Source organism: Lutjanus erythropterus, chromosome 17 (genome assembly GCF_056507025.1).
Source record: "Lutjanus erythropterus isolate fLutEry1 chromosome 17, fLutEry1.hap2, whole genome shotgun sequence".
In the NCBI taxonomy this organism is placed as follows: domain Eukaryota; kingdom Metazoa; phylum Chordata; class Actinopteri; order Lutjaniformes; family Lutjanidae; genus Lutjanus; species Lutjanus erythropterus.
The window spans coordinates 12810783-12821408 of record NC_139333.1 but is presented as its reverse complement, the minus strand read 5'-3'; the positions used below and the strand labels follow the sequence as shown (position 1 = coordinate 12821408).

At 38.3% G+C, this 10626-nt stretch overlaps 3 protein-coding genes across 4 annotated transcripts; 1 reads left to right on the top strand and 2 right to left on the bottom strand.

Annotated features, from left to right (window-relative positions):
* Window positions 1–548: 548 nt before the first annotated feature.
* Window positions 549–3731, bottom strand: c17h8orf33 (chromosome 17 C8orf33 homolog). Its single transcript, XM_084740997.1, has 5 exons — window positions 3531–3731; window positions 2262–2713; window positions 2090–2180; window positions 1516–1662; window positions 549–1413 (listed from the first exon to the last, which is right to left on the bottom strand). The coding sequence occupies exons 1-5, from the start codon at window positions 3556–3558 to the stop codon at window positions 1211–1213; spliced, it is 921 nt and encodes a 306-aa protein (XP_084597123.1). The 5' UTR covers window positions 3559–3731; the 3' UTR covers window positions 549–1210.
* Window positions 3732–5306: 1575 nt separating this feature from the next.
* Window positions 5307–7681, top strand: h3f3d (H3 histone, family 3D). The gene is made up of 4 exons (XM_084741233.1): window positions 5307–5462; window positions 6244–6378; window positions 6959–7112; window positions 7211–7681. The coding sequence occupies exons 2-4, from the start codon at window positions 6251–6253 to the stop codon at window positions 7337–7339; spliced, it is 411 nt and encodes a 136-aa protein (XP_084597359.1). The 5' UTR covers window positions 5307–5462; window positions 6244–6250; the 3' UTR covers window positions 7340–7681.
* A 705-nt stretch (window positions 7682–8386) lies between these two features.
* On the bottom strand, window positions 8387–10053 carry uqcc4 (ubiquinol-cytochrome c reductase complex assembly factor 4). 2 transcript variants are annotated; one of them, XM_084740957.1, is made up of 2 exons: window positions 9820–10053; window positions 8387–8980 (listed from the first exon to the last, which is right to left on the bottom strand). In XM_084740957.1, exons 1-2 carry the CDS (start codon window positions 9909–9911, stop codon window positions 8656–8658), a joined length of 417 nt encoding a protein of 138 aa, XP_084597083.1. In that variant the 5' UTR covers window positions 9912–10053; the 3' UTR covers window positions 8387–8655. The 2 variants fall into 2 exon arrangements, with proteins under 2 accessions (XP_084597083.1, XP_084597082.1); XM_084740956.1 differs by having other exon boundaries at window positions 8387–8983; window positions 9820–10048.
* Window positions 10054–10626: the final 573 nt, after the last annotated feature.

The window sequence follows — 10626 nt, the reverse complement described above, 5'->3', positions numbered from 1 at the left end:
CCACCAATGTAAGACAATGCTACAAAGAAGTGACAGTGTTAAAAAAGCAGTTATTTACCAACTTTTCTTTTTTTTTTAAAGATATATATTTTGGGCTCTTTACCTTTATTAGGATAAGACAGCCAAAGATATGACAGGAAAGGGGGAGACAGAGAGGGCATGACACACAGCAAATGTGCCACAGGTGTGAATTGAACTGGCAGCCGCTGCAGAGGACTAACAGCCCCAACACACACTGTGCACGACCCACCAACCGAGCCACAGGGGTGCCCCAGTTATTTACCATCTTGACTTATTAACAATGAACACTGACAGCCTGTTACTTGTCTGACTGTGACACACACACTCACCAAACATACAAACTACACACAAATATACACATTTGCACACATATACATTTCTTTTAGTTCCATTTCACTGCCTTTATATACTGTTCTCTTCTAAAAAAAAATTACAAACACGCACATTTACACACAGACCACCTTATTAATTATTCTATTCTTTTTTTAAAATTTATTTTAGTATCATTTTACTGCCTTTTAGTTGGGTTTAATTTTTGTTTTATTTCTGCAATGTTGAGGAGTCAAGAATTTTACTCTCTTATACTTGGATGATGAATCACGAGCTGTGATGCATCATGAGATGTGATAATAAGGGAATCTTGAATGAACTAGCAAATATGGTTGGACCATGACATTTTCAATAGATGCTATTTTAGTATTCAGATTTCCGCTCATGAATTACACCTTTAGAGGCTTGACAGGTGATAATTAGAAGTAATTACCAAGCACCCTTTTATAATCTCTTTGATGCCCACCCACGAAACCTATATATACACACACCAGTATGGTGCAAGCCTTTAGAATAACTATCACAAATCATGATCAAATTCAGGCATTTAAAGGATTTCAAGCATCCATAAAAACCCAGCATATTAAAAAAAAAAAAAAAAAAAAGATAATGTAAACAAAAATACAAACCCTTTATTTTGAAATACCGTACAAGCAGTCAGCAATTAAAGATTTTGAATATTCTGAATAATAGCATCAATTGTAAGTGTTGTTTTTCTCCCATTACCTCCAATACAGCCCTTTGTTTCACGTGCTTTTTGATTTTTTTTAATCACAAATAACACCCAGCACACAGTTCAGACCAGACTGTCCAGCCACAGTCCAACATAGTATATGGTGAAATGTGTCTTGGGGGTGGATCAGAGAAAATTAAAGCAAAACTCCTCCTTTGATGGAGTCAAGACAAAAGCTGACGTCCTTGATGTCGGGTCAGTATCCTGGGCTTTGGGTTGTTGCAGGTTCTCCTCTGTGGCTGCTGCCTGGGTCTTGACCTCAGCTCTCCGGTGGAAAACACTCTTCTTTGGACAATCTGACACATCTTTGACCCGAGCTGATGCAATTTCTGTTGGGATCAGAGAAATCTGTCAATTAATGGGACTTTGACCACAAGATGGACCTTTTTACTTTTGCTGTTCAAACTGCTCTGCTGCTGCAGTCCACTCACCACTCTGAATGAGTTTGTACTGCTTGCTCTTCTCTTCTTCCATCTTTTTCCTGTAATCTCCGGCCATGGCTCTCATCACTTGCCTCTTCTTGACCAGAGGAGCTTTGGAGCTTTTCAGAGTCTTCAGGGCACAGGAGGCTTCCTCCCCTGCAGGGAGAAAATATCCAACTTTGTTCACATGTGGACCTCAGCACATTGTGACAACCTGGATTTTTGAACTGAACTGATTTTTTCCCCCCTTTTTGAGAAACTGAATATATCTGAACTAAAAGAAAACCCATATTTGAATTGGGATTTTGAGAGTGAATATTTGAATGTCTTTGTTTTGCATTTTCGCTTTTGCTTGCTTAAATTTTAAAAAGAAGAAACTAAAACCTGACTGACTCATCTTAAAAGCCAGGAAACTAACTTTTTTTTTTAAAAAAAGAACTTCAAAAGTCAAACCATCACAACGTCATATCGGAGAAATATTTTAGATTTAAGCCTGTATTTAGCCCTAAACTTATGAAAAGATGAGCCAGGAATCATTTTAGAGACAAATGTAAACAGATGATGTGTAAGGTAGACATCATACTCTGTTTCGGTGTAGCCTTCTGGGACCTCATTCCCAGTTCCAGCTGCTCGATGCACCAGTCCAGCTGTCTGTTCAGCTGCTCTTCTGCACTCTGAAAGACATTCGAACATCACATCAGCTAATTAACTGGAACCCACCATTATTACTTTAAAGGAAAACATTTAACACCGACCAGCTCTGTGTCTTCGCCACCTTCAGCTGAACTCAGCTTCGGCTGCTGTGGCTCGGGGCTAGTTGTGGGCTGTTTCTTTCCAGATTTCTTCTTCTTCTTCTTGGCTTTTGATTGCACCGACGGCTCAGACGTAGAGTTAACCTCCTGTGACGGAGAAGGTTTTTTCTCTTGAACACCTGGAGAAGAGGCGTCAGGAGTCTCTGTTGTCTCCATGTCTTCAACTGGTTCAACAGGAGGAATCTGAAAGTTGAAGGCGAAAGCAGAGCCCTGTTTTGTGAAGGATATCCGGCTCGCTACTGGTTCGGTCCTGTCTGACGATGATGATGATGTTTCCTCCTGAGAGTTACTGACAGAGAGGAAGTTAAATTTGAAGGTGTTGTCACTGCGAGTCCAGAGGGGCTTCTCAGCACTGCTGGTGACAGGAGCGGAGCTGTTTGACCTGGGTTCAATATCTGTTGAATGAACATACACACAAACTTCTTACTTTTGAAGGCGTTGCTTTGACTTAAAATTGCATCAATTACCTCTAAGCTTATTTTAACTTTGACAGTAACTAGGCCCTGACTAATACTAGATTTCTAGGACTGACGCCAATATTAGGGAGTAAAAAAAATTGATATATCAGCTTATGTTCTTTAAACAGAATGTACAATATATAAAATATATATACATAAACACACAATTTTGTAATGATACCTCAAATGTTAATGTTAAACAATTGTGACAAACTTATATGTAACGGAGGCAGAATATTTTAAAGTTTACAATAAATTATATTGTCCAAAAATGATATCAGGGCACTGAAACAGTAAACTTTAACTTGTACTTTTATTTATTATAAATTAAAAAAAAAAACACAAATAGAGCAAAATATATGTATATATTAAACCAAGTCTAAGAAAAAGATCAGCTTTACTTAAATGGTGTCTATAATACTAACAAATGAAACGATCACATTATGTGATGTTTCCAAAAACCTCTTCATATCAGCAGATATCAGACAACATACAGTGTATACCAATATTGTTACTGACTGATAAACTGTGACAGGCCGATATTGGGCAATAATATCAGCTGACAGATGAATTATCGGCTCTTAATGTAACAGATGCAGCCAGATGTATAACACAGCCTAACATTAATGAAAATATTTAATTTCTGTTAAATCAAATTGGGCATTTTTGAAGCCAGACTCCCCAAATGTCCACACTTGAGCATGCAACAAGGCTCACAGGAAATGTTTTATCTCGTATATCTTATCTAATGTACCTATAAACATCAGTCTTTGCTCGGTCATGCTGATCCTTCGGTGTTGCAGGTTTTTTAGCTGAAAGGCGCCAGTTTGACTGAACGAGTTAACTCGACGCTTCAGGGACACATACACACTCCGTGAAACAGACGCGAGTTTTAAACAGCATCTTTTAAAACGCTGCCATTTTCTTAGTTTCCAGCAAGTCGTGTTGTTCAGAAACTTACCACTGGTGTCACTTGAGAATAAGTCCGGCGTGTAATGTTTCCCCAACGTGTATAGTTCCGCTTTAGTGGCGTCCTCGTGACCTGTTTGGTTTTAACACTGACACGCATATATATATTGTATATAATAAAAAAATGTTTTTAATCATGGCAAACTAAAAATACATACATAGACCTTACTATGGAGGCTCATTTCTGCTAACGTAGTGTGAGGAAGAGGATAAGGGACATGTAAGTCATTGTAATGAGAAACTTAAAGTAAAGTAGTGAGTTAGTATATAAAAAAAAAATGACTTAGTATGTCAAAGGACCAATGATTTTTTTGACAAACTTTCTCATTATTTTTAGATACTTATTCATTCTTTTAAGAAAATCTCTCATTATAATGGCTTACAGAACCTTTGTTTTAATCATATTGGTGGAAATGGGCCTCCGTTCCTTCCAGACCGATTTGTTTCCCATAGATAAGATAGTAAGAAATAAATTAAAACGAAGAAAATGGGTAAATAGGGATAAAGATAAACATTGATTGACTAGCAAATAAAGCTAAAAATAAGACTTAATTTATAGATATAGAAGAAAAAACTATTACAGCATTAACAAAACAACAACAACAACAACAACAACAAAAACAGCTACATTAAAAATCAAAGGTCAGGTACAAGGGAATAAATACATCAATACAAACACGACATCAAAATAGGAAAGACTTACAAGAACATATAGACATAAAACAGGTGTAAGCAATATAAATAGTGAAAAAGTGTAAAAAAATCAATAAAGGCTGTATCACTGTATGCTAATAAAGCTGACTTGAAAGTAGAAGGAACAGGTCATGTTATAAACAATGAAACAAGCTGGTTTTGTCACCAGGCTGTTGGTGGGTGGGTGCTCTCTGTATCCAGCTGAACCCTCCTCTTTTGAGACAGACACAAAGGATCAGGCTGTTTGTGTCCTGTAGGCCTGTTGCCTGATGGTTGTCAGGGATGTTTCCTAAACAGGATGCTTAGTATGATATTAAATGAATGATCCATCCAGTTTCTGCCAGAGGAAGCATGATGCTGGATTTGTTTGTGGTGCCCTGGACTAAACTCAGATTTTCACAATAGGCGTAGTTTACTTAATGTTTTCATGATAAAGCTAAATATACTTGTATGGGTTTGTGCTCATTACAGTGGATTTGGGGTACAACTGCATATCCCCTGTAATGTAGACTATAACCTAATATTTTCCATTATCGCCTGTTGTTGACCAAGTTTTCCTCCATCCATTATTGAAGGTGAATATTACTTATTTAGCCACATAACATAGCTATTACTTGTTCAACTGGGCAGCTTTGTTCCCATTTTGCTCCATTTATTGACAAGAAGAGGATCTGATCGTGGAGCACCTTATTTTAAGATATAATTTGATACATGAACCAAAAGTTAATGTCGAACTTAAAAAGAAATAGTTTCGGGTTTATGAATGAGTGCAAAACCATGTTAAAAGAAGGCGCTTTTCTTGTTTCATTCTGTTTCAAATCCAGAGGCAGTGATCCTCCTCTTTTCCCTCAACTAATCACGTTCCGTCAGGCGCCTCAGTCCGAACCAATCATGTAGGCTCAGGGGCGGGACTTCGAGCGCCGCTCCTCTCAGACTATAAATACCTCCTCCTGCTGCCCCGGGCAACATAGTCAATCGACACGCAAGAAAGACACACCACCTTCCCGGAAAATAAACACAAAAGGTAACGTGAGCGCGGGTACTGTCTGTATTCTGTATTTCTACGTTGTTGTATAGTAATAATTACGAACTAAATAGGTTACTTTGATTTCTAGGTTGTTGAAACATGTTTAAACACGGTTAGACCAACGTTAATCGTAAGCTAATTGACAATAAAACGGCGCGCTATAGCCAGCTAGCTAACTGTTAGCTTCATATTAGGTACTTTACAAACTTGACTCATCACGAAACGCGATATTCTGATCAAACGTATAATCAACGTTTAACTCACTCGGATGGTTTTAAATCAAATTCGATCAGATGGTAACGATGTCTTAATGTTGCTGTAAATGTCTGTGGTGGCTAGCTGGCGCCATTTTGCAACAGTCCATGCTAGCTTTGAATTTGGTCGCTAACGACAGCAAAGAAACGTGTGTGTTCCCTGTAGCTTAATGGTGGCGGGGCTTTGGATAGGTTTGTTTATTAAATTAAAACGGTCAGTGTGTCGTCGGACTGTCTTTTTGTGTATATTAAGAAACTCCTGCCTGACAAATGACGAGCTGCTGTTAATATAACGTTTGTTTTGTGTCTTATCTAAACGTTTAGCGTGGAAATATATCAAATTATGTTGAGCTTTATATTCTTTGAAGAGGTTAAGGAGCATAACTGAATGTCAATAGTAAACCCGCTTCAGTGTATACTTTACTAGGACAGTGATTCGGTCCATTAGGCATAATAACGGTGATGGTGGTTTATGTATTTTAATTCGTTATTTCTTTCGTCTTTGTTTGTTTTCTGACCCGCAGGTAAAGTATGGCTCGTACCAAGCAGACCGCTCGTAAATCCACCGGAGGAAAGGCGCCGAGGAAGCAGCTGGCGACCAAAGCTGCCAGGAAAAGTGCGCCATCTACCGGTGGAGTGAAGAAGCCCCACAGATACAGGTACACATGTTCAGAGGGTTCAGGTCTCGATGGTGATGCCAGCAAGACTTCTGTGATGGCAGTTTGCGGTTGTGACAAATTATGGCTTGACAAAGAAAAATAACAATAAATTCCTGTACCAACGTTCATGGCAAAGCATAATTGGAAATGTTTTACAGGCTGTGCATGTGGCTCTCATAAAAGAAATCACATCTTAGGTTTCACTTTCCCATCACACTGTATCAGCTTCTTAGAAATTAGTGTATACCATGTCCTCCTTTTCATCCTATTGGCAAAATCATATTCACAGATCTAAATTTTCATTCACAAACCATTGTGATTTTTGAAAAAGTCAAACAATATATTCAGTCTTGTTTACTAAAACAAGGAAGTTATCTTAATATTTTTGTAGCATGAGCTGTTTAATTATTTGTTCTAATTCCCTGGCTTTCTTACTTTGCATGTCATTGTTTTTATTTAACAATTTTGATTCCACCTCAGCATTTATGTTGTAGTTTACGTCTGACTTGTATGCTACAATGAACAAAATGAACATGTATGCTTTGGGATATTGAGGAAAGCATGTCTTTTGTTGTTGCAGGCCTGGCACTGTCGCTCTGCGTGAGATCCGTCGGTACCAGAAGTCCACTGAGCTGCTCATCAGGAAGCTGCCTTTCCAGCGCCTTGTCAGGGAAATCGCCCAGGATTTCAAGACAGATTTGCGTTTCCAGAGTGCAGCTATCGGAGCGCTGCAGGTATGATGCTTGGGATCTTTTTACAAGATATTGCAAGATAATTTCTATAAATTGTTCAAAGGTCTAACTTTGACTTTCTCTTACTTCTCCCCATGCAGGAAGCCAGTGAGGCATACTTGGTTGGGCTGTTTGAGGACACCAACCTGTGCGCTATCCACGCAAAGAGGGTCACCATCATGCCCAAGGACATTCAGCTGGCCCGGCGAATTAGAGGAGAGCGTGCATAAATAATGCATTGGATTTTATCTTTTTAGTGGGGGGTGGGTGGGGACTGACTGGGGTTTGTTTTGTAAATCTTGAACTATTACCAGCATGTGTGCCACCTAATTTGTCATTTGTAGTTTTGGGCATGTTTTTTTTGTACTTTGTTTGGCATTTCACTCTTGATTTTCTCCAACTGTCCTGTTCACTGTAGAATAGAGCTTCATATCTGTAAATGCTGAACAACAAAATATTCCACTGCCTCTCTCAGGTTTGCAAAACTATTTTAGAATCTGTACCTTTCAATCCTGTGTGCATGTAATAGGATTTCTTGTTGTGCTGTAAATAAACTTTCCGCTACCTCAAAAGATTGGCCTGAAATTTCTTTAACTGTATTCTGATCACATGGACTTTGGATAGATGACTAGATCCATAAATGCTTAAATGAGTACATGCCAACATTTTCATTGATTAAAATTGGCAGAGTCCAATTTGTACACTAACAGTGCAATTTAATAGCATCTCATTAGTCCCATTTCTATAAAGTCTAAAATCTAATGATCTAATCATTGGGTCTCCGTTTTGCACATGAGAAAAAGCTAGGACAGTAGACTGAGCTGTTTAAGTGCATCAGGTGTCACAATGTTATGGGGTCTGCAGTGTCCTGATCACAGCAAAATGCCACACTAGTTATGAGTGAAAAGGATGAATGAGTCTATACATTGATTTTTATGAAAAGGTTTCACATCTTTAACTGTAGTCATAATGGTCATCTTAAAGTTGATGAAGCCTGCAGAAACCCTGTGTTAATACCCATCTTTCAAACTTGTGTAAACAGTTTGATTCAAGTGGAGATAACACTGAGCCATTATGGAAGCATCAAGGGTCACCTCCTCAATTTGACAAAACACCCCTTAAGTTAACTTGGTGATAAAGTCCCTCTTGCTTGAAATACATCTGTTCTAACAGATAAAACTGGTAAATGGACACAGTATGCACAGAGAAACTTGAGGTAAATAAAAATAACTTGTAACTGAGTACATCAATAGTAGAAAGACAGGCCAAACCCAAAGTCGGTGGCTTGAATCAGGGCATTTTAATTTATATGTTTAGGTCAAACAAACACTCAACTAAAAAGGCAATGTATGGTCTAAATAAAACATTCTGTTGTTCATTCTTTACTGAAAAAAAGAATCATGAGTTTCCATAGCACAGGACGGCTTCACTACTACATCTGCAGCGATGTTAGAGCAATGAATTGGTGCCACAGCCACAAATACTACAGAGACACATTTCACAATAAATATAGCCTGAAATATATACAACCAAAGTCCCACATTTGTTAACTTGATTTATTTTGCTCCTCCTCTTCATCTGAAAGCAAGCCCGGTAAATGCTTGAACAAATGCTGCTCCAGCTTTTCGTCGATTTCTGACTCGCCTCTCAGTGCACACCACAGGAGGAAGCCGACGCCAAAGAGGCTGATGGGGAGGACCTTCCACCAGGGCCGCTGGTACTGACTCCCCATGGAACGTTCAACCTTCCAGGTTTTGTGACTGGCTTTACTGGTGGTGAACTTGATGGGCTCATTGTTCACCTTCTTTTCCTCATCTGTGGATTTGGCTGGCCTCTGAGAGCTCAGTGCGAGGGACCGCACACTGTTCAGTCTGCTGATGGAGAAGAATAAAAATACATCACTTAAGACTGACTGACTAAAGGGAAAGTAACTTTCCACGTTTACTTAAGTGCTGTAGTTATATACTGAATGCTTATGATGTACTTGTACTTCACTTTAGTATTTGTATTTTGGAGACTTGACTTCACAAATTTAGACACAAAACCAAAACCAAGTTTATTGAAAGAATACAAACTGCCTCACAAGGTACATAAAGTTGTTAGAATGACCTACTACCACAGTAAACTCTACTCAACTGTAATTTAGCATTTCACTTTAAGTATATTTCTCTGTCAGTATTTTTGTACCTTCATTGAATTATTATTTTTTCCATTCTTATAACTCTTAATTAAGCAATGGAGCTGAATATTTCTTGCTATACTATGTAAAGTGGATTTATGATAGTGATTAGTTTGCAATGAGACACAAAATCTGAGCATGTACAGATCAGCCTTAAAACAGAACTTATTTCCTAGGCTCAGACTGATGAATCGACCAGGCCTACATATGAATCAGTCTTATCTTATGTCACATATATTGACCAATACATAATGAAAAATTAGTCATCTGCTCACAGGACTTTGCATGAATGGATATCAAAACATGTGACTCTACTTGTATCCATGGAGTCAGGATTTTTGGTTAACAGAGCAAAGCGTGTGACTGTCACAATAATCAAACAAATATTCACCGTGACAACAAAGCTTTAATTACATATGAGCTGACAAAACTGGGTGTAACACTTACTACAGTTTAAAAGCAGATATTGAACCACACTAGGATACAGAGTCAACAGTTTCTGTTCTGCTTAACACAGATTCACACACTCACCTCACGGTCGATGAACCCTTATGATTAAATATCCTCTGACTGAAAGCAGCGCGTGGCAGACCGTTGAAAATTCGTCTTACTGTTGTAGACATCTCGGACAGCTGGTCATTTTAGGACACACAACATTGGGTCAAAGAAACCGTGGGTTTACTTATCAAACGCACCTTGGTTAGGTCATGTAACACATCGTTGTGCAACCTTGAATTCCGTCCGATGACGCCGATGAACCGCTGTTTCGGACCGTTCCACTCGTCAGGAAAATGTTGCTTAGAAGGGAACCCGAGACCCGTGAAAGATCTCGTGATAGTTAACATTTTAACCTCAATCACGATCCCGATGATTTCCCCGATGATAACCAAGGGTTTTATGTCCCTAAACCTACCTAGATCCTATGCAAAGCCTTGCCAAGTTATCAAACATAGTTTCTAAAATGTGCACAACGGATACAAGTCTCGCGAGAGTTTTGCATATCAAGGGTTCCCTTTAAGACATATCCACGCCACACGATCGGTCATGCTATTTCATTCAAAATATCATTATCACAATGTTAAGCTTTTATTATTAACATTAGGTGAAGATTAAAAGTCTTTTTGACAGAATAGTTTATTTGTGGGTGTGGCATAATATTCTTAACTAAAGTCCATGTAGTGGCTGTTCTATATTATTATATATTACACTTTGGATAGTTTGCCCAGTTAGATGCTTTATTTCATTTTATATTTAATTTGTTTGTTTTTTCATATTTTATCGTACATAATATTTAACTGATGTATGTATATGTGTGTTTTTTTTTCTCAAACATTAGAT